Source organism: Solanum dulcamara, chromosome 9 (assembly GCF_947179165.1).
Source record: "Solanum dulcamara chromosome 9, daSolDulc1.2, whole genome shotgun sequence".
Classification (NCBI taxonomy): Eukaryota; Viridiplantae; Streptophyta; class Magnoliopsida; order Solanales; family Solanaceae; genus Solanum; species Solanum dulcamara.
Window position 1 is genome coordinate 32,896,029 of NC_077245.1, and position 23,351 is coordinate 32,919,379.

At 37.1% G+C, this 23,351-nt stretch overlaps 1 protein-coding gene across 1 annotated transcript; it reads left to right on the forward strand.

Annotated features, from left to right (window-relative positions):
* The first annotated feature begins 3,158 nt into the window (after positions 1–3,158).
* Positions 3,159–4,565, forward strand: LOC129903643 (uncharacterized). Its single transcript, XM_055979190.1, has 3 exons — positions 3,159–3,257; positions 3,900–4,112; positions 4,200–4,565. Exons 1-3 carry the CDS (start codon positions 3,159–3,161, stop codon positions 4,563–4,565), a joined length of 678 nt encoding a protein of 225 aa, XP_055835165.1.
* The last annotated feature ends 18,786 nt before the right edge of the window (positions 4,566–23,351 follow it).

The following is a 23,351-nucleotide window of genomic DNA, read 5'->3' on the forward strand; positions in this document are numbered from 1 at the left end:
TTAAGCGGAGATCCAGTACATAAGTCCGATAGTTCTAGGGCTCATGAGTTTCTGACTTGTAACCCTCTAGAGTTCTTTGGGACAAAGCCCAAAGAGGACCCCCAGGAGTTCGTTAGCGAGATGCAGCGCACTTTACGTCTTATTAAAGATTCTGCAACCGAGTCGGTTGAGCTGGCTTCGTATAGATTGCACGAGGTAGCTGCTAACTGGTTTGAGTCCTGGGAGTTATCCAGGGGTAGACTAGCTTCTCCAGCGGTATGGGACGAGTTTACAGAGGCATTTATCAGTCATTTCCTGCCTCCTGAGATGCGTAGAGCCAGAGCGGACAGATTTTTACAGTTAAGGCAGCGAGGCCGCAGTGTTCGAGAGTATAGGTTGGAGTTCGACTCATTGGCTCAACATGCACCTGCTCTGGTAGCTGACATGACAGACAAGATGCACAGATATATGATGGGCCTAGATCGTTACCTGGTGGATAGTTGTTTAGTGATGGCTGCTCAGCCAGGGATGGACATCGCCCGTATTCAGGCATATGCTCAGGGCATAGAGGACGGACATAGAGGATACCAGCCCGACTGAGATTTTGGCAGAAGTCAGCCCAAGAGGGACAGGTCAGCTGGATATTTTAGAGAGTTCCGAAGAAGGCCATTCCAACAGTAGGGTAGTAGACAGCCCACCCAGCCAGCACGGAGTATGGCTTTACTATCCTCAGGCCGGAGGTCAGGTGGTACAGGATATTCGGGAGCTGGTTTGAGCTCTAGGGCTTCCGGCTCGCAGTTAGACAGAGGTTCTGGTCAAATGTGGCCACCCAGGCCCCCGTGTTCTTATTATGGTAGGTACCATCTGGGAGAGTGTTATTGTGCTACAGGAGCTTGTTTTGTTTGTGGTCGCCAAGGCATACGATGAAGGATTGCTCGAATAAGGGTGATTCAGGTAGAGCAGCTCGGACTACAGGATCATTTATTAGGTCATCATCTTCTTCGGTAGCTATGCGCCCCATGAGGCAGGGTGTGTCTACACCAGCAGGCCATGGTAGAGGCCGGGGTGGAATTTCTAGTTCTAGCGGCCCTTCGAACCGCACCTATGCCTTGGCCACCCGACAGGATTAAGAGGCGTCTCCAGATGTGATCACAGGTACATTATTGATCTTTTCCCAGATTGTATATGCATTAATAGATCCAGGCTCTACATTATCATATATTTCCCCGATGATTGCTGATAAGATTGGTGTAAAGCCTGAACCGATAGAACCGTTTGAGGTAGCTACTCCTGTAGGAGATTTTATTATAGAAAGGCGAGTATATAAAAGTTGCTCAGTAATTATATGTGATCCTTGCACTAAAGAAGACCTAATAGAATTGGAGATGACTGAATTTGATGTGATTATGGGTATGGATTGGCTATCTTCCTGTTATGCTAATGTTGACTGTCAACGGAAGGTAGTTTATTTTCAATTTCCAGGAGAACCAGTGATAGAATGGGCAGGTAATACAGCATCTCCGAGAGGGAAGTTTATTTCCTACCTTAAGGCTAGGAAAATGATCAGAAAAGGCTGTATTTATCACCTGGTTCGCGTACAGAATTTGCAGGCTGAAGCACCAACTATTCAGTCAGTTCCAATTGTTAATGAATTTGCAGATGTATTCCCAGATGATCTTCCAGGCCTTCCTCCCGAACGGGAGATAGACTTTTCAATAGATGTGCTGCCAGATATCCATCCAATATCTATTCCCCCATATAGAATGGCACCTGCAGAATTAAAGGAACTGAAGGAGCAATTGAAAGACTTGCTAGAAAAAGGCTTCATCAGACCCAGTACTTCACCTTGGGGAGCTCCGGTATTATTTGCAAATAAGAAAGATGGGTCACTACGGATGTGTATTAATTACAGACAGTTGAATAAGGTAACTATAAAGAATAAATACCCCCTCTCCAGGATTGATGATTTGTTTGATCAGTTGCAGGGTGCCAAGTGGTTTTCAAAAATAGACTTCCGATCGGGTTATCATCAGGTATAGGTAAGAGAAGTTGATATTCCAAAGACAGCATTCCGAACTCAATATGGCCATTACGAGTTTAGAGTGATGTCTTTTGGGTTGACAAATGCTCCAGCGGTATTTATGGACATTATGAATCGGGTATTCAGACCATTCTTGGATATGTTCGTGATTGTGTTTATTGATGATATTCTAATTTATTCCCGATCAAAAGAAGAGCATGCAGATCATCTGAGAGCAGTACTTAACGTACTCCGACACCAGAAATTGTATGCTAAATTTTCTAAATGTGAATTTTGGTTGACTTCTGTAGCATTTTTGGGACATATTGTCGGCGCTGAAGGTATTCGGGTAGATACACAGAAGATCGAGGCTGTAAAGAACTGGCCTAGGCCGCCGACACCTACTGAGATACGTAGTTTCTTGGGATTAGCAGGTTATTACAGGAGGTTTGTAGAGAAATTTGCTTCTATGTCAACACCACTGACAAGATTAACTCAGAAGGGAGCCAAGTTCCAGTGGACTGAGGCCTGTGAACGAAGCTTTTAATTATTGAAAGAGAAGTTGACTACAGCTCCTATTCTAACTCTTCCAGAAGGACCGTATGGGTATGTTATTTATTGTGATGCTTTAGGTATAGGAATAGGTTGTGTATTGATGCAGCACGGGAAGGTTATAGCTTACGCTTCCCGACAGCTTAAAAAGCATGAAAGAAACTACCCTACTGATGATCTGGAACTGGCAGCAGTGATTCATGCTCTGAAGATATGGAGGCACTATTTATATGGTGTTCATGTTGATATATATTCAAATCACAAGAGTCTCTAGTATATTTTTAAACAGAAAGACTTGAATTTGCGGCAGAGGAGATGGCTGGAGTTCTTAAAAGACTCTGATGTTGATATTCTATATCATCCAGGAAAGGCCAACATCGTAGCAGATGCACTCAGCCGTAAGTCCTTGGGTAGCTTGACAGATGTTCCAGCAGAAAAGAAGGAAATAGTTCGTGAAATTCGTCAATTGGCCAGTCTTGGAGTTCGGTTGGCTGAATCGGGAGATAATGGGATTTCAGTTTGAGAGGTTGCTGAATCTTCCATTATAGAAGAAATAAAGCGACGTCAATATGAAGAACCTATTTTGGCACAGTATCGAGATACAGGTATGGACAAAGAGAAGACCCCTTTTGGTATTACATCTGATGGAGTATTATTATACAGGGACAGGTTGTGTGTACCTGATGTTGCTGGGCTACGGCAACAGGTTATGGGTGAGGCATATCATGCTCGATATTCTATTCATCCGGGTACAACAAAAATGTACCATAACCTTAGATGTTTATTCTGGTGGGATGGTATGAAAATAGATGTTGCTGAGTTCGTGGCCCAATGTCCAAACTGTCAGCAGGTCAAGATTGAACACCAGAAACTAGGTAGTTTATTACAGGAGATGGAAATTCCAACGTGGAAGTGGGAGATGATTAATATGGATTTTATTACAGGTTTACCTCGCACTCTACGGAAGTACGATTCAATATGGGTTGTTGTTGATAGGTTGACTAAGTCAGCCCATTTCCTTCTAGTTCAGATCACATATTCAGCTGAGGATTATGCTAGGTTATATATTAAGGAGATAGTAAAGCTCCACGGAGTTCCTTTGTCTATTATCACTAACAGAGGTGCCCAGTTTACAGCAAATTTCTGGAGATCTTTTCAGGCGGGATAAGGGACCCAGATGAGCCTTAGTACAACATTCCATCCTCAGTCTGACGGGTAAGCCGAGCGCACTATTCAGACGCTGGAAGATATGCTGCGGGCCTGTGTTATTGATTTCAGGGGTAGCTGGGATGACCATCTACCACTTGTTGAATTTGCTTATAATAATAGATATCACTCTAGTATTCAGATGGCACTGTATGAGGCACTGTATGGCAGAAAATGCAGGTCACCTATAGGCTGGTTCGATGTGGGTGAAACTAAGTTAATTGGCCCAGATCTAATTCAGCAGGCAGTTGAGAAGGTGAAGCTTATTCAGGAACGATTATTGGCAGCTGAAAGTCGACAAAAAGCATATGTTGACAACCGGCATCGACCTTTAGAGTTCCAAGTGGATGACTGGGTATTCTTGAGGGTGTCACCTATGAAGGGCGTCATGAGATTCGGCAGAAAAGGGAAACTTAGTCCGAGATACATCGGGCCTTATTAGATTGTCCGTAAAGTAGGCAAGGTTGCCTATGAATTGGATCTACCAGCTGATTTAGACGTAGTACATCCGGTGTTCTACGTGTCCATGCTTCATAAATTCGTTGGCGATCCTTCTAGAGTATTTCCTGTGCAGGACATCCAAGTGACCGAGGAGCTACCCTATGAGGAACAGCCGATGGCTATTTTAGATCGTCAGGTAAGGAGGTTACGCACCAAAGATGTGGCATCTGTCAAAGTATTATGGCGCAACAACAACCGAGAAGAAATGACTTGGGAGGCGGAGGAAGAAATGAATAAAAAGTATCCTCAGTTGTTTTCTGTACCCACAGGTAACTTAAGTTCCTTATTACCTATATTGGTTAGATAATAAATTATGTGAAACATCTATATTTATAAACCTATAAGATCAATTTAACATTCGAGGACGAATGTTCAAAAAGGAGGGAAGAATTTTATAACCCGCACTTTGCACCTAAGGACATGTTGGGGATACTTGTAACAAGTCAAGGGTAAGACTATGCTTGGTCTTGTTATATACAAGTTTCTATTTTATTAAGTTGGGAGGTGGAATTATTGGAAAAGTTAAAGGGCAAAATTGGAATTACTCATGTGGAAATACCATAAAAGGTTAGGGGTAAAATTGGAATTTCACATGTGGAAATACCATAAAAGGTTAGGGGTAAAATTGGAATTTTACATATGGAAATACTATAAAAGGTTAAGGGCAAATGTGAAATTTCAACTTGGAAATATTAGAAAAGGTGAGGGGCAAAATGGTAATTTCACATGGGAGCCTTTAAGTCATCTAAATCCTAGAGATTTCTAGATATTTTGAGAGAGTTGGAAGCAAGAAAACTTAAGGAAAAATTAGAGAGAAAATCGGCCAAGAGAGGGAGTAAATTAACCCTTCAAATTTCATCCCCAAAAATTATAATTTTCTAGTATTCCTACTAAATCAAGGGTGCTCTACAACATGGTGTAGTTGTTTTGGAAGTTTGGAGACTTGTTTAGTTGATTTGGAGAAGTGAAAGAAAAGGTAAGAATTAATCTAATTTCTTTGTGTTATGAAGTTTGTTGATCTTGTAGTATGTGGAGGTGTGTGGAATTTATGAAAATATGGAAGTTTTCATGGTAATATGGTGCCATGTATACATGTTCTTATATGAGTAAGATTTACTCAATTTTTGTGTAGTATTTTGTGTAGTATTTTTGTGTAGTATTTGAATAGTAGTTATGATAGTTATTTGTTGTTGAAGATGGAAGTTAGATGAAATTTATTGAAGTTGGAAATATGGGTTAGGTGATGTAATGGAAAAAAATTAAGTTTGTATAATTTGTTAGTTGTGGTTATGATTTTGGGAATATAAATGAAGCTTAAATGGTGTAAGTTGGTATTAAACTAGTTTGTAGGAATTATGTAATTTGAGTATGATATTATAAGAATATGGAGGTAAATTAATAAAAGTATGGAGTGTTGTTGTTGGTTGTGAAGTTGAAAGAAGAAAATGAATTTGATTATGAAGTTGAAGAAAGAAAATGAATTATAATATTTTTGTTGTGTTTATGGAATTTTTGAGTGAAATATGGAGTTGATAAAAATTGGATAGCTTACTTGGAATATTTTTCACTTATGTTGGAATGAGTTGAAATTAATTATGGATATGAGATATTCATATTTATGCGGAAATGCAAAGTTTGGTTGAAAGTTGTTGTACTAATTGGAAAATTACACCAATTTATGTTATGGTGTGTTTAAATTGATTATCGATGGAATTGGTGGTGTTGTTGGCTTGGTTGTTGATATTGTGGCCGAGTTGTAATCTCGGGGTTGTCATATATATATGGGAGATGCTGCCGAAATTTTTGTAGACAAGTATTGGAAAATTGAATTCTTAAAGTCTTATGAATAGTAATTGGTAAATGTGACCAATTGAAGATTTTGGAGGAAACGAGAATTGAACTTGGACAACCGTAAAAGGCCAAAAAGGTATGTAAAGCTTTATATTTTCTTCTCTTGGCATGTCCTAGATGTAATAGGAGTGAATACGAACCTCGGAGATCACTCTACTCTTCGGAATCGACGCTAGAAAATTTCCCTTTTCTATTCAATAGAATTGAATTAGGTAATTATGAATAGTTTTGGAAAAATTGTCTAAACTTCTAGATTTTACACAAATGAATTCCGAATACCTTGAAACTCTTCTAAATAATGTTATGAAGTCTAACGCACGTGATTTGTATACGCCACTTCATTTGACCGAGGTGGGCTCCACTATTCCAAATTTTTCTTCGTTATTCTATTTGAATTACGGTAGGTAGAATTTGAAAGAAACTCTTTGCTATGCTTCCTAATATTATATGAATAATTATTCCGTTAATTCCCATAATATATTTGGAAGTACGGCGATGATTCGGAAAATACTATTTTTACGCAGACTATTGTGATATTGGAAGTACTTGTACTATTATTATTATTCAAGTTTCCTTTTATGATTTGTTATCGAAATTATGCCATCGAGTTTGTATAAATGTTTTGTAATTTAAATTGCATTTAGTTTCTCACTACTCCACTCGTGGATGCCTCAATGCTTCCTTCACTGAGCCTGGGCCAGGATATGTTTTCGTGCGTATTTCTCTGCATTGTTCGCCGTGTCCCAACGTGAAGGGGCAGGTATGACTTGTACATGGGGTGGTAAATATTATGCCACGGAGTTATGGTTTGCCATGTACATATATGTTTGTGATATGATATGATATGATATGATTTGATATGGCCATCTAATATGATATGATGTGTTACAGAAATATTCCCTACTCTGGTGTTATGCTGTGCCGTGGTGCCGATGATGGGAGGGAAACCATACTTTGTTCACCGAGTCCATAATGGGGCCGGATATGGCATATGTCTGTGCAGTTATGGTTTGAGATTTTGATAAGCATTTTGAAATTCTAAACGTTGATTTCATGTTTTGCATATACTATTCAGATTATGATTTTATATAGTACAGTGCATGCTTTACATATTCAGTACATTTTCCGTACTGACCCCCTTTCTTCGGGAGCTGCGTTACATGCCCGCAGGTACCGACGTTCGTTTTGCTGAGCCGCCTGTTTAGGACATCTGCTGTGTTATTGACAGTGCTCCCTTGTTCAGAGCTTATATTTTGGTACATACTCTATCTCTGTATATTTGGATATGTTGGTCAGGGGTACGACGGGGCCCTGTCCCGTCTTATGACTATGCTATCATCTGTAGAGGTCTGTAGACAGAGTTATGTTGTGGGTTTTGTATATATGGTTTGGATTTTGTGTGTTTTGTGACGGTCTATCAACCCTCGTGCTTATATCTACTTTTATGATATATTTAGCAATTTCTACTAATCACTACATTTGTTTATTCGGAAAAAAAGAAGCTATTTTGGGATTAGGGTACGTTTGGGTGCCCAATTCGGGCACCAGTCGCGGCCTACGGGGTTGGGTCCTGACAATTTTCTCCTTATTTCCAACATTTCGACACTCGGGGTCTTACACCTACAGGTAATTATGGGCCAAAAAAGGGTATCGATGCACTAAATAGCCAAGTGAAACTGAGCACACCCCAGATGCCTCTAATCCCTCAATTATAAAAAGGAACACATCCCCGATGCCATATAAGTTTCCAAAACCAGTGACCAAGTATTCAGGTGGTACGACACCCATTAAAACAAGTTTAAAATAGTAAAAATGATAGAAAGACTTCTCAAAAGTAGTTGTGAAACTTTAAATGTCAATACCGGTATCGTACCACAAAATGAGTAAATATGCTCAAACAATGCAAGAATGTCATCACCAGCATTCAAACAAGATACACGTAGCCATAAGGAAATAGCAGGTCCTAGCACACAAACAAGTCGAGTGACTAACCTGGGATCCAATCGCTCCTAAGATATGTCCTTGGGCCCAACAATAGATAATAGGTGAGATTACTTCAGAACCCTACCACTAAACAAAAGCAAGATAATTGAGGCATGGATCAAAATTAGATAGGGGAGATATATCTCTAGGATAGATGCCTTACCCCAAAATATACCATCTTTGCTCCCAACAAGCACTGCTAAGCCAAGCCTATGGCTACGATGAGCCATAGAGACCATACACACTAGCATAAAGAGTATCCTATCCATAATAAGCTCTACCGAAAGCTATGCCTAGCTAATAGGGAAACAAACACTTGATAAAGTACCTAATGCTCAAACCTAGCCTAAGGACAAAAATAACAATCCTAAACAGGATAATAATGCTAAGTCAACACCACAACTAAGGCCCACAACCTAATCTGAAGATATTATGGGACTATTCTAGCCTAAAGCTAAATCGAGAACAAGAAAATACAATCGGATGAGTGAAATTCTAATATTGGAAAATACTCACATAAGTCACATGTAAAATATACTACACGATATCTAATAGAGTGAAGACAAAAGAAGGAGACCGTAGATAACCTCGAATCTGATCACACGCACTCCGAATCCCCCACAATGAAGCTCTCACCCTCCGAATCGCCTCTAATTTACGCCATGGTAAAAAAAGTTAATCCCCTCTCCAATACATTCATTTTGATTCTAAAATTATTAATTCGGCGAAAGGCCAATTTCGGGAAATATGCAACATGCGTCTGGAGTTCGTGAAGTGACCCCAAAAAGTAGTCCAAAATAGAACCCCCAGCTCATATTTAATTGACAATCGTATGGGGTTGGGGAACGACACAAAAATGAGGTTGCAACAAAATTCTCATAATTTGAACTAAAGATGTGAAAATGGCAGCAAATTTGATCATCGATTCCTCAAAAATGAAAATCTCCCAATCCCAATGAATTATTCCATGATGTTCCTTTCTTCAAAAAATCATACAACATAGGTTCAAAAATTACTAAAAACATATTTTATAATATCAAGATACAATCTCCCAAAGTTCAACTTCCAGGACCTCTGATAATGCAGCCAAGGGCACGCATCGTGGGAGAGCAATTTTGGTTGCACCTGATATCAGCTAAAAAGCTGATATTCCTCAAGTTTAAATATTCCGACGGGGGTCTCAAAATTCATTCAAAATCTCGTGCGTGCAAATGAGATATGCTACTTCCATCAAATTTGATATTTTGGATTCAATGTCATAATCAAAATTCCCATACAAGATTTTTAAAGATAAATGTGGGTATCACTCCCAATGCTATTTTGAGAAAGATTCTACAACGGGCCTTGATATTAGACCGAAAGCCTTAAAAAGTGAAAGAAGGGTTATTCTAGACCAAACTCGACATTCTAGAGCTAACCGCACTGAAGATATTTCCATCCAAGCACGTTTTCCATTAATGTTGATCAAACTCAACCATAGCCCAAATTTCAAAGGCAAAAGCACTAAATAATCTCAAACTCGTATCATTTTCTCGATACTCGCATCAACCATGCTATTAGCCTAATTTTGCCATTCCTGAGCTGATGGAACCGTCCGAATTCTTTTATGAGTTTATTTACCAGAAGCTATGATCAAAGTCAACCTTTTAAGTTATAAAAGCTCTAGGAAAGGGAAACATACATAAAACCCAAACAAATGACTAGGCAACCGAACTGTTAGTTCCAATAAGTCATAAATGACTTGGGGTCGCTGCGGGAAAGGTCTAAATGCTAAAAATATCAAAGAATGAAGAAAATAACCTAGAGGGTCATTACACGTTGATTGTTTGAGGCAATAGATTCTAGTAGAAGCTTGTTGTTCTTGATATTCTATTCACCCGAGAGCCACTAAGATGTACCTAGCTTTGAGAGAAGTGTATTGGTGGATTGTCATAAAGAAAGATATTGTGGAGTTTGTAGTTAACTTCCCAAATTGCAAACAAGTCAAGGATTACCAGCAAAAACCAGGTGGTATGGCTCAAAACATTGATATCCTTACTTGGAAGTGGGAATAGTTTGACATGGTCTTCATTACAAGTTTGCTTCTTATGTGTCGATAGTTTGATTATATATGAGTGATTATAGACCAAATTACTAGATCAGCATATTTCCTTTCGGTTAAGATTATTATTCACCTGAGGACTATGCTAGGCTTTACATTCGAAAGACGGTGAAATAGCATGGTGTTTTGTTAACAAACATTTTAGAAAGAGGTACTCAGTTCACATCTCACTTTTGGAGATCATTACAAAATGTCCTTGGTTAGTACACTTTTTCATCAATAGACGGATGTCCAGGCTGAGAGGATTATTCATACTTTGGAGGATATGTTGATATCTTATGTAATCAACTTTAAAGGTAATTGAGATGATCATTTCCTTTCATTGAGTTTACTTATAATAGTAGTTATCACTTGAGCATTCACATGAATCCATTTGAGGATCTATATGGTAGGAGGTATAGTTTTCCTATTTGTTAGTTTGAGGTTGGTGAAGTGGCCTTGATGGGGACAAATTTAGTTCATGAGGCTATGGAGAAAGTTTGACTCATTAGAGAGAGGTTGGGAACTACCTAGAGTAGGCATAAATCATATGCTAATGTTAGGAGAAGAGAAATTAAATATGAAGTCGATGATTGTGTTTAGTTGAAAATATGCTTATGAAAGGTGTGATAAGAACGGTAAGCTTAGTTCTAGATAGTTGGCCCATATCAGATTTTTAGGCATTTTTCTGAGGTGGCCTATGAGTTGGATTTTCCATCAGAGTTGGAATTAGTATATATGGTGTTTCATGTGTCCTTGTTGAACAAATGCATTGGTGAGCCAACTTCAGTTTTGCCATGGAAGATTATTCATGTTAAAGAAACTCTCTCTTACAAAGAGGTTATGGTTGGGATTTTTGATCAAGTACGAAAGTTGAGAAATAAAGAAGACGCTTTCGTGAAAGTCCTTTGGAGGAATAAGTTAATTGAGGGTGCTACTTGGGAAGCCAAAGCTGATATAATGTCCAAGTACACTCATCTCTTTCCCTCAACTTTATTTTCAACTTGAGGTACTAGTTCCTCTTGTGTACTCTCTCATATTGACACATTGAAGTTACTCTCATGTTTCAATATGCATGCATGTTCATGAAATTAGTTTTAAAGTTCGTGATTTAACTTGTAGTTGATTACTCCTCTGTTTTATGCATTTTGTATTCATGTTGGATTTTTAGACCTCTTTCCCTACTCTATTAATGCTTAGTTGAATCTTATCCAAGGATGAATATTGCCAAGGGGGAGATATTATAACACCTCAAAATTATAAAAGTTATTGGAAGTTGAAAAGTTGTAGAAAAGTTGTTGCTGCAGTAATTTATTATTCCATTGTACGAGATGGAGTTGATTCCATGACTCATGGAAGCAAGTCGTGGTTGAGATATAAACTTTTAATATTTTATATTCAATTTTTACGATGGGTCTTTACGGTTCATAAAAGAATCTACAAATCATAGACAAGAGTCATGGACTATATTCAGTATGTGGGAAAATAAATTTATTCAATGTGGAAGGAATTACCAATAAAGGAAAAGTTTATGAGTCATGGATAGGCTCGTAGAATAAGGTTCGAAAACATATGAAATTCAAAATTTTAGGATGTCATGTATAAGCCAATATTACGATCACAAAAAGATCTACAAGTCATAGCTGGTTGCCTGGAATCAACCTTCAAAAAGTTGTATTTTAGTACTCTATGTTCTACGGGTTGTAAAAGAGAGATCATGGTTCAATATAAAAATTGATGATTTCAAGTCATTTTTTAAGGACAGCCTTTGACAATATTTACAATATTTTACCATCTGTAGATGTCTCTAGTGAAACCTGCACCATAAAGTTTTCTCATGGGTATTTTAGTTTTTTCCCACCATTTTAATACCTATAATATATCATTTTGCGGTTATTTAGGAAAGTATAATTATTCTGTAAGTATCCTGAACTCCCTATTCACTCTTTTTTCCCAAGTTTAATTTTCTTCTCTCAAGCTAAGAACAATAGTTTCAATATCGAAGTCTTCTTTCCCAAATTCAGCTAGGGTTTTAGATCAATATACGTGATAAATTCATCAATGGGTCTCTCTTCATCCATTGAATCCCAAAGAAACATCTAATTCTCTCTTATGATTCTTACCCAAATTATAGTATTTTCATTACTTTTATGGGTTCAGTGATTTAATGTTGTTTCATCATTGTTGATCTTATTATGCATGGTTTGATCAAATTTTAGGTTTTCTATGAAGTTTACATTAACACATACAAACAAGTGATTTTAAAATCAAATCGAGTTTTTTATGATATGAATGCATTATGAATTGAACAGATTAAGATTCAAGGATGCTTTCAAATAAAGTGTCCATATGATTTTATCAAATTAGGTTGCTTTTGATTAAAATATTCTCATTATGAAAAAATATTATGATTTAGCCACTTTCAATTGAATTTTGATTTTACTATGCAACGACTAATATGATTTAGAGTCTTTCAATTAAGTTTCACTTATGAATTGATTATGTTATGAAATCATGATATTTTCAAAGAGCTATTCTTATAATTATGTGTATTCATGACTGATTTGGTATTACTAGATTCTTGTCATTTAATAGACTTAGAATATGAATATGATATGATTATGTATGTCTTCCATTGGAAGATTACCTATCCTCGAGTTTTACTAGAGGAAAATATCCAGGTCTGATAACGTTTAAACCACACCTCTTACAATTCAAAGTGTAGGTGTCACAAATAAGTATAAACCGAAAGATGAGTTGGGATCGATCCCATGAGGAACAATATTAAATAGAATTCTATAAAGAAGTATTCACGTCTTCTAATCCTTTGTAGCATAAGAGGAAATAAGTCGAAATATTATTTAAATCAACAAAGTTTAAATATCAATTTACAAGAGTTAACTCTTTGAATACTAACACAAAAAATAATAATAGGGTTATGAAAAGTTTTAGGAGACTTCTAGGGGATGGTGCATAGTTAAACATGAAAAATGAATATGGGTAGATGTAGAGCTCAATATTGTGAAATATCAATGAATAGGCTAGGTTAAACAATCGTACGACAAGTATCTTTCCATCACTATTCGTCTATCCATGCAAGCACTCTTGAGCCTAAACATGGGAGCTAATGAAATTAACCCAACTCTTAGTATAACCTCTCTCTCGAGTGAGATCTACAATTGATAAATTCAAATCAATGATTATTTGTTAATTCAACCACTTCACATCACCTTTCCAAGCTAACATGAAAATTTAACATAGAAATATGCTTGGAACCATTAATCAAAAATGAATATATTCCAAAGAAACAAAACCCATATTAAATTAATAAATCTACATCTGATAAAAAATCCAAATTCAAAACTACAAGCTAACAACATAAGAAAAATAATTATCTTCCATTGAGCTCAACAAAGTTTCAGTTCACAAACTCAATGCCTAACTCCAATTTCTCCCAAAATACCCCAAGAACAATGTCAAAATCCCTAAGCAAAAAGGAATATTCTATTCTCAATTTCTAATCAATGCAAAACTTATCTTTTTCTCACTTTGAAAATTAATTTATACTTTCTCCAAAACAAAGTCAAAATGTCATGCCTCGACCAGTTCGGCGAAGTAAGTTATGCCTACTGATATGATTGGTGGATCGCCAACTAGAATGCTATCTACTATTACAATGCATATCTCCTTTAGTATAAAATCTCAGAAGTTTTAAAGTCATAAAATAAGTATCAAAAGATGAAATTTCCATAAAACTCAATTTTTAGCACTATATGATGGCTACGAAGGCAATCACGAGTCGCATTCATCACCACAGTTCATGGTGTGTTTCCATGTTAGAGAATCATAACTTAGACCCTACAAGAAAGGGTCCATGATAGGGATAACAGACCATCAGGAACACCACGAGACATGGTTGCCTCATTAGTGACCCCTCCTCTAAGACCCTCAGATTTCACGCCAAGTCAGGGACCACTCCCAACCACCACGGGATGTACTGCACTTCATGGACTATGGTGAGTTTTGTGGGGGACACCTCCCATAGACCCTCAGACTTTAGCCCAATTCCAGCTTCACGGACTACCATCATAGGCTGTAGTGCCAAAAATGGATAGTGGTGGGTCTCATGTTGGGCAGCCTTCCAAAAATCTTCTTCCTGAATTTTAAGTCCATCACCACGACCTTGATTATGGCTTGTATTGTCCTTCACGGGTCGTGCTGAGGTCTGGTCCAGGTGCCCAGTTCTAATTTATGTTAGGGTTATTTTGGTCAATTCCCCATATTTCATAATAAATGGGGAGGGTTTTTGGGACTTGATTCTTACCTATTAACTAACCTTAATTCCCCTAACCCTCTCATTCTCACCATAATTCTCTACTCACAAAACCTTCTCTCCCAAGTTTTCTTTCAAGAGTCTTCTTCTCTCTCAAGAAATTCAAAGGATTTCTTCAAGGTAAATCTTTCATTCTCTTTAATTAAGGTTATATAATGGTCAAGGTATGTGGGACTTCATCCATGCATACCTTTCACCCATTGGATTCCGAAGATTTCTTCTCAAATTCTCTTATGATTTCATCAATTAAAAGCCCTAATTTCATGTTCTTCATTGGGTCTTCTCAATTATGTTATGTATCAATGCTATTAGCCAAATTATTCATAATTCACATTATATTTCATGATTTTAGGTTAAAATTCAATGACCCATGCCATATGCTAGTTTTAAGTATTATTTATGAGATATGATCATGATTTTAAAATTATTTCAATGAAAGCATTATGAATGAGTTTAAAGATGGTTTACGCAAAGAATTTTATATATGGTGATTCTATGATATTTGAAGCTAGTTAATGATGGGGAATGTTTTACCCTAAAGATATTTTATGGTAAAAGATATGCAATGATTGAAGGCATACACCCACATTGCATGAGTTATATGATAGATAAGCTAATCCTATGATATTACTATGATGATTTTAGATGAGATAATCTTATGTTATCATATAAAGATGGATTGATATCTATTATTATCTTTCCCTATTATGTTTATGATCTTGTTTTATGAGAGTTCCATTGGGATAACGACTAAGCACCGAGAGGACTATTAGGTGAGGTTCAGTTCGATAATCAAATATTTGTTACCCAAGGTAATCCTACCTTTAGTCCCAAACTACGATGCCTACATCGGTTAAAATATGCCAATATGGCGAAGCTAGTGGATCCACATAGTAAAATTAAAAGTATAACTAATGGAGTATGCCCTGGAAAGGTAGCCTCCCCCTATCGATGTGGGAGTCATCGAATTCCATGTATTAGCTCGTATGGTCTTATATGTCGGTTAAAGGTCTTATCCCATACCAGTTTCAATTGAGTTATGAGTTATTGTGTTAGTTATCAGATTTTGATGCATTGATAAATGAGATAAATGATTTAATGTTTTCATGACTTTATTCATGTTTTAAAGATATTGTTCTTGCAACTAATGATTCATGTTGATTATGTCCTATGTTTATTTTTTATGCACCTTCTCATATACTTAGGCCTTCCATGTACTAATACATACATTTTTCCTATATTATATCATAATGTAGGGACTGAGGATCAAGTTCATCCTACTCTTGCTCGTGGATAGATTTAGCCCTATTGTATTCCTGGTGAATCCTCATGTTCCAAGGACGATACATATTATTTCTTATGAGTCTCAGACTTTGTTTACCTTTTATATTGGGTGAGATGGGAGATTGTCTTACGCCCCCATCTATATTAGTAGAGGCATGTCAAATATTCATGGAGTCTATGTTGTCTCTTATTTATTCATTTCGAGACTTATGGGCTATATTGAGATTATACTTTTGTATTTTTGATCCTTGCTTATTTGTTTTATTTACCTTATGTATGCTCTTGAATGTTATGCTAAGATACTTGGTTGGGGTCCTTTAGGATTATAATTATCGTGTCGCGTCTAGGACCTAGGTCGGGTTGTGACAAACTTGGCATCAAAGAAAAAGGTTCAAGTTTCCTAGTGATTTTAACATGCCGCGTCAAATAGATTTTTGTTCAAAGGTGTGAAGCATACCACATCTATTAGTAGGAGTCTATAAGGAATCTTAGGAGAAACTTCACTTCTTTCATGATCTTATCGTGATATAAATTTCAACTCTAAGGTATTTCTTCTGAATGGAAAATAGACTTCAGTATTGATCTTCTACCTGATACTTAGCCTATCTCTATTTTTCCTTACCGAATGGCCCTGGTGGAATTGAAAGAGTTAAAGGATTAGTTGAAGGATTTACTAAATAAGGGTTTCATTAGACTGAGTATATCTCTATTGGGTTCTCATGTTCTCTTTGTTAGAAAGAAGGTTGGTTCTCTTGATATGTGTATTGATTATCGGCAATTGAACAAGGTCAAAATTAAGAATAAATATCCCGTTCCAAGGATTCATGACTTGTTCGGTTAACTTCACAGAGCAAGCTACTTTTCAAAGATTGACCTTCGATTGGGTAATCATCAACTCCGAGTAAGGGAATGTGAAATTCCAAAGATGAATTTTAGAACTCATTATAGTCACTTTGAATCCTTGGTTACGTCTTTTGGACGAACAAATGCCCCTGCTGCTTCTATAGATTTGATGGACAAGTTATTCAAACAAAGCTTTGATATATTTGTTATTGTTTTCATTAATGATACTTTAATCTACTCTCAAGGACCATTAGTTGTATGCAAAGTTTAGTAAGTTTTGATTTTTATTAAGATTAATGGCATTCCTTAGCCACATAGTCTCCAGTTGAGAAATTATGGTTGATCAAATATAGACAGAAGCGGTTAAGAATTGCCCTAGACCGATGTATCCTTCCAATATTCGTTGTTTCTTGGGCTTAGCTGATTATTACAGATGGTTTGTCGAAGGTTTCTCTTCCATTATATCGCCTTTCACTACTGTTGTAGCACCCCCTTTGGGAGGATGACACTTACGAAACAAAAGGTGATTTTACTTTCTTTTTTTTTAAAATCACAAATAGTCAACACCATTGTGGATCAATAAAATATACAAAACTCGAATCAGTATTTATGACAAAACTATTATCCTATTTTGTGCAAAATAACAAGCCAACATATAAACGTAGTACATGCATGACTTGAGTTAAAAGCACACCCCTAAATAGCAAAACTAGTCACCCTGTTAAAGTTACAAGCATATAGTTTTGTTTTGACAAGCCACATGTATCATGTACAAGTTCCCCAAAATATTTACAAAAACTAGATGTATATGCAGATGTGATCTTCACAAGGGCTCCAAAAGTCTACTCCAAATGTCCATCTTCACACCTCATCCCGTATATTACCTACGATGAAAAACAACTATTGCTAAGCATAAAGATTAGTGGTATAAAACCTTTAGGCTTGGATCCATTAAATTCTTCAATTCCCTTATTCGTCGCAATTGGCTCAATAAGGTAAAAGTAAGCCCAAGTGAACAAGTATATAAAAGTATCAAATACAAACCTTGAAGAGTTTCAAAATCAATATCAATATTCGAAGGCTCAAGTATTAAGAAACTTATAATTCAATTCGAAAGAGTTGCCAAATAGTCAATTTTTCCCAATAGGTACGTCATGCCTTCACACTAAGCACAATCAATATCAAGACTGACCAAAGCCCTGAAATCAAGAAGGACCGCAGCCCATATCAAGAAGGGTTGTCACTAAATACTAAGAGAATCAAGAACCATGTTGAAATTGGCTTTCCACTCATACTCAAGAATGGATGAAACCCCATCGTCAAGATGAAATGTCAATCCAAAGTCAAGATGGGAAAGATACGAATCGAGAGGCATGCCAATATCGATGAAAAGTCACTATAAAAAGAAGGACAACGTTCCATCAATAATGTAAACTGATCAAGCAATTCGTACAAGTTGGCGGTTTAGCGAAAGTTTTGCAATACTTGAGATAATAGTCATACTAAAATACCAAATACGGAGCAAGAAAACAACCCATCAAAATACTTTAAATTTCAGAAAATAAAAAATTTTAAACTCAAGTTCATATACAAACCTTGGCGTTTTACCATACAACAGGTTTTACCACAACTCGAGGAGCTCAATTCCTCTCCGCCACAGACCAACCAAAACTCACTTCATCAAATAGTTCCTCTTAGCTTGTATAAGCACATATATACCTTAAATTAACAATAAAATATATAATTAAGTTTAATAGTCTCATCATATCGAAACTAAACATGAAATTAATAAAAATCAGCCCAAACTATTCAAACCGGAATTCTTGCCAGCCTACTGTCCTATAGTGTTACTCAGTTTCGAAGGGGTAAACAGGGAAAGTAGGCTTTGTGGACTCAATGAAATTTATATACATGTGTCTTAGGGTCGCATATAATTTTGAATCACCCCTACAGAAATTCTGTACAAAAACATTTGCCCAAAATACCAACAGGTGTCCATGTAGGATTCCCAAAAAGAAATTTGGGCCGCACCTCCCCTATACTTCATCACCCTTTTACGAGCAGCTAAAAGCAAAACTAGGTTTCCGAGCCTAAATAAAAGTTATATCCCTATGAAATATATTTCCAAAACATCTTGAATCACTTGAAATGAAGCTTTACTGAAGGAGTTATACTAATATTACTAACGACAATCATATCCAAAAATGGGTTTGCTACCAGGAATAAGAACCTCCTCGTTGCATCAACTAAATTTTTTACGTTGTTAAACACTGTTACTTAACAGAAGAATATCTTAGACAATTAATTTACGAAATGAAATCGAAGGACTTACCTTGCTTCAAGCCAAATCCGTGGCTTCCTTTCTTTTTTCTCTAAGTTTCTCTCTTATTTTCTCTCACTTTCTAATTGCAAAAGATGACTTATCAAGAATTAGTCATCACTTTACATGTGTATAATGCTTCCTTGAAGTGTGACCCATGGAAACCCAAGGGGTGACACGTGTCCAGCCCCTAGGGCGCCACCTCATCCATGCACCTAATACAAGTAGGTGTGTCACCTACTTAGTCCAAGTAGGTGCATCACCTACTTAGTACAGGTAGGTGCATCACCTAGTTGTTTCAAGTAGGTGCTATGCCTCATTTTCCCTCTTTCATGGATTTGTAATCTCGTCTCACTTTAAGAACCTATGTAATCCTTGCTACTTAAGCTCGACGTGTACTCAAGTAGATTTTCTATGTAAGACATCCTAATCAATAGGTTACATAGAACTTCATTGATAATGTGGATCACCTGGCAATCCCTTAGAAAAAACCATAAAAAGAAAATTGGGGTGTTACAACTCTTCCCCTCTTAAGAAATTTCGTCTAAAAACTTACCTTATACTCAAAACAAATGTGGATACTGAATTCGCATATCCTCATCTCGCTCTCAGGTTGCTTCATTGCCAGACTGATTCCTCCAAAGGACTTTTACTAAAGGAACTTTCTTATTTCTAAGCTCTTTTGTCTCACGGGCCAAGATTTGGATAGGTTCCTCATTATATGTCAAGTTAGGACTTATCTCTATGGATTCGCCAGGAAGAACATGAGATAGATCGGAGCGATATCTTCTTAGCATAGAAACATGGAAGACATTGTGGATTCTATCTAACTCCGATGGAAGAGCCAGTTTATATGAAATTGGACCAACTCTCTCAAGTACTTTATATGGTCCAATAAATCGAGAACTAAGTTTTCCTTTTTGGCCAAATCTCATAATATTTTTCCATGGAGAAACCTTTAAAAAGACCTTATCTCCTACTTGATATCCAATTTCCCGCCTCTTAAGATCAGCATAAGACTTTTGTCTATCTGAAGCAATTTTTAGATGATCCTTGATGATTTTTACCTTATCTTATGTTTGTTGCACCATCTTAGGGCCAACTAGTTTTTGTTCACCAACTTCTCTCTAGCAAAGAAGAGTTCTACACTTTCTCTCATATAAGTCTTCGTAGGGAGGCATTCCTATACTTGATTTGTAGCTATTATTATAAGCAAATTCTATCAAGGCTAGGTCTCTGTCCCAACTACCTTTAAATTCCATAATACAAGCTCGAAGCATATCTTCAAAGATTTGAATCACCCTCTCGGATTGACCATCTATCTGAGGATGGAAAGATGTACTAAAGTTCAATCTAGTGCCCAAAGCTTCTTGTAATCTAGTCCAGAATCTAGATGTAAACCTTGGGTCTCGGTCAGATACAATTGAAACAAGAACTCCATGTAACCTCACAATCTTCTCAACATACAATTCTGCTAGACGTTCAAGTGGTTATTCCACCTTGATGGCCAAGAAATGAGCACTTTTGGTTAGCCTATCAACTATAACCCAAATTGCATCATGATTTCTTTGAGTGAGTGGAACCCCCCAAAAAAGTACATAGTTATTCTTTCCCATTTCCACTAAGGTATCGAGAAGTGTTGTAACAAACCAGTTCGGACTTGATGCTCGGCCTTTATCTGTTGACAAACTAAGCATCTAAAAGTAAACTCCGTAATGTCCTTCTTCATATCATTCCACAAGTAGTGTTCTTTAATGGTTAGGTACATTTCAGTACCTCCAAAATGCATTGCATATGGTGAAGTATGTGCTTCATTCAAAATTTCCTTTCTAAACATGTTATCTTTAGGGACACATAACCTATTTTGATAAAGTAGAACACCATCCTCTCTTAATTTAAAATCAAGCTTTTCTTCAATTTGAGGTTCTTAAATCAATTTCACCAGCTTCTCATCTAACTTTTGTGCTTCTTTCACCTGTTCAAGTAGAACTGGTTTGACTTGAAAACCGACAGCAATAGATACATCAGAGTTAAATGCAAGATAAGTATTCATGGCTCTCAATTTAACAAACAAAGAAAAGTGGCTTAGAGATAAACTAGCAAGGGCATTACGACTTAGAGCATCTACTACCACATTGACTTTACTCGGATGATAATAGATCATGCAGTCATAATCTTTAATGAGTTCAAGTCATCTACGTTGCCTCAAATTCAACTCTTTCAGTGTACCCAAGTACTTCAAAGTCTTGTGATCAGTTAATATGTGACATTTTTCGTCATATAAGTAATGCCTCCAAATTTTCAAGGCAAACACTATGGCAGTGAGCTCAAGATCATGAGTAGGATAGTTCAGCTCGTGTGGTTTTAATTTTTGGGAAGCGTACGCAACCACTTTCCCTTCTTGTATCAATACACAACCCAAACCACGATGAGAGGCATCACTATATATCAAATATTCCTTCCCTTCAGTTGGTGGAGTAAGTATAGGAGCTTGTGTTAATAAGGATTTAGGCTTTTCAAAACTCTCCTAGCATTTTTCATCCCATACAAACTTGACATCCTTCCTCAAGAGTTTAGTTAAAGGGGAGGCTATAATGGAGAAGCCTTTGACAAACCTTCTATAGTATCCCGATAAACCAAGAAACTCCTTACTTTAGTTGGACTTTTAGGTGGTTTCCATTCAACAATAGCGTGAATTTTACTAGGGTCCACTTTCACACCTGCTGCCGACACAATATGTCCCAGAAAGGCCACTTCACCGAGCCAAAATTCACATTTAGAAACCTTGGCATAAAGCTTCTTCTCTTGCAGAATTTGCAAAATAATTCGTAGATGCTTTCTATGATCTTCATTATCCTTAGAATATACTAAAATATAATCTATAAAAACCACTACAAATTGATCAAGATAAGCTTTAAACACGCGATTCATCAGATCCATAAATGTCGCAAGAGCATTCGTCAACCCAAATGGCATCACCAAAAATTCATAATGGCCATATCGAGTCCTTAAGGCAGTTTTAGGGACATCATGTTCCTTTACCCTCAATTGGTGATACCCAAATCTTAAGTAAATTTTTGAGAACACATGAGCACCTTTTAACTGGTCAAACAAATCATCAATCCTAGGAAATGGATATTTATTCTTAATGGTTACCTTGTTCAGTTGTCGGTAATCAACACAAAGCCTAAAAGTCCCATCTTTCTTTTTCACAAATAGCATAGGAGCTCCCTAGGGAGAAATACTCTGGTGAATAAAATCTTTCTCAAGAAGTTCTTGCAATTGATTTTTCAACTCTTTCAGTTCTGCTGGAGCCATTCAATAAGGCATTATAGAGATAGGAGTGGTTCCAGGAACAACCTCTATAAGAAATTCAACTTCACTTTCTGAGGCAGTGCGGAAAGATTTTCAGGGAAGACATCGGGAAATTCATACACCATGGGTATATCCTCAAGGCTTGGACCTTCCAAGCGTGTATCAAATTTATGAGCAAGATATGCTTCACAACCTTTTCTAACCATCTTCTTTGCCACTACTACGGAGATGATATTAGACGTCAATGATCTTTTACCTTGAACAATGATATGTAAAAGTGGAGGAGATCTAAAGGTCACATGCTTTGACCTACAGTCAACTACCATATGGTATCTATAAGGCCAATCCATACCGATAATGTCATCGTAGTCTTGGAAAGGAATTTTAATTAAATCAGCAAGGAAGACTAGATTTTGAATCACCAAGGGACAACCTCAATAGATTTGATTGCAAACAACTTGTTACCCCAAAGGACTTCGGACAAGCACACCACAATTGAGTCTCACAGATTTCACATTTTCAGGAAAAGCCAATGATGACCAAACATACGAATGTGTAGAACCAGGATCAAATAACGTAACAACACATAAGTCGAATAAATGAAATTTACCAACAACCACATATGCTCCATCTTCACCATCCCTCTGTCTCATCGCATAAGCTCGTGTTATAGCTCTTGACCCACTAGCTGGATTGGCTGCACCTGCACCTGTTGCTTGTGTATTTCTAGATCTTGCACCTCTATTCCCTTGAGAAGGAGTGGTAATGGGTTTTTGAACTGAGTCTTCCATTTACGGAAAAGAAGTGGGTTAGGATTAGGACAATCCCTCACTTTATGCTCGAATCTCCTACAATTAAAACAAGCACCGTAAGCTTTTATATAAGTACCAAAGTGATTCCTCCCACATTGTGCACAAGTTGGTATACGAGTCTTGTCTTGGCCAGAGTGTGGAGTGATGGCACTAAAGGAACTTGATCTGTTCTGCTTATGTTGGGCTAACTTGCAAAAAGTATTAGCTTGGGAACTATCAAACCTCCCCTATTTTTGATGGACCTTCCGAATCTGCATAAACTTTCTTGAAAT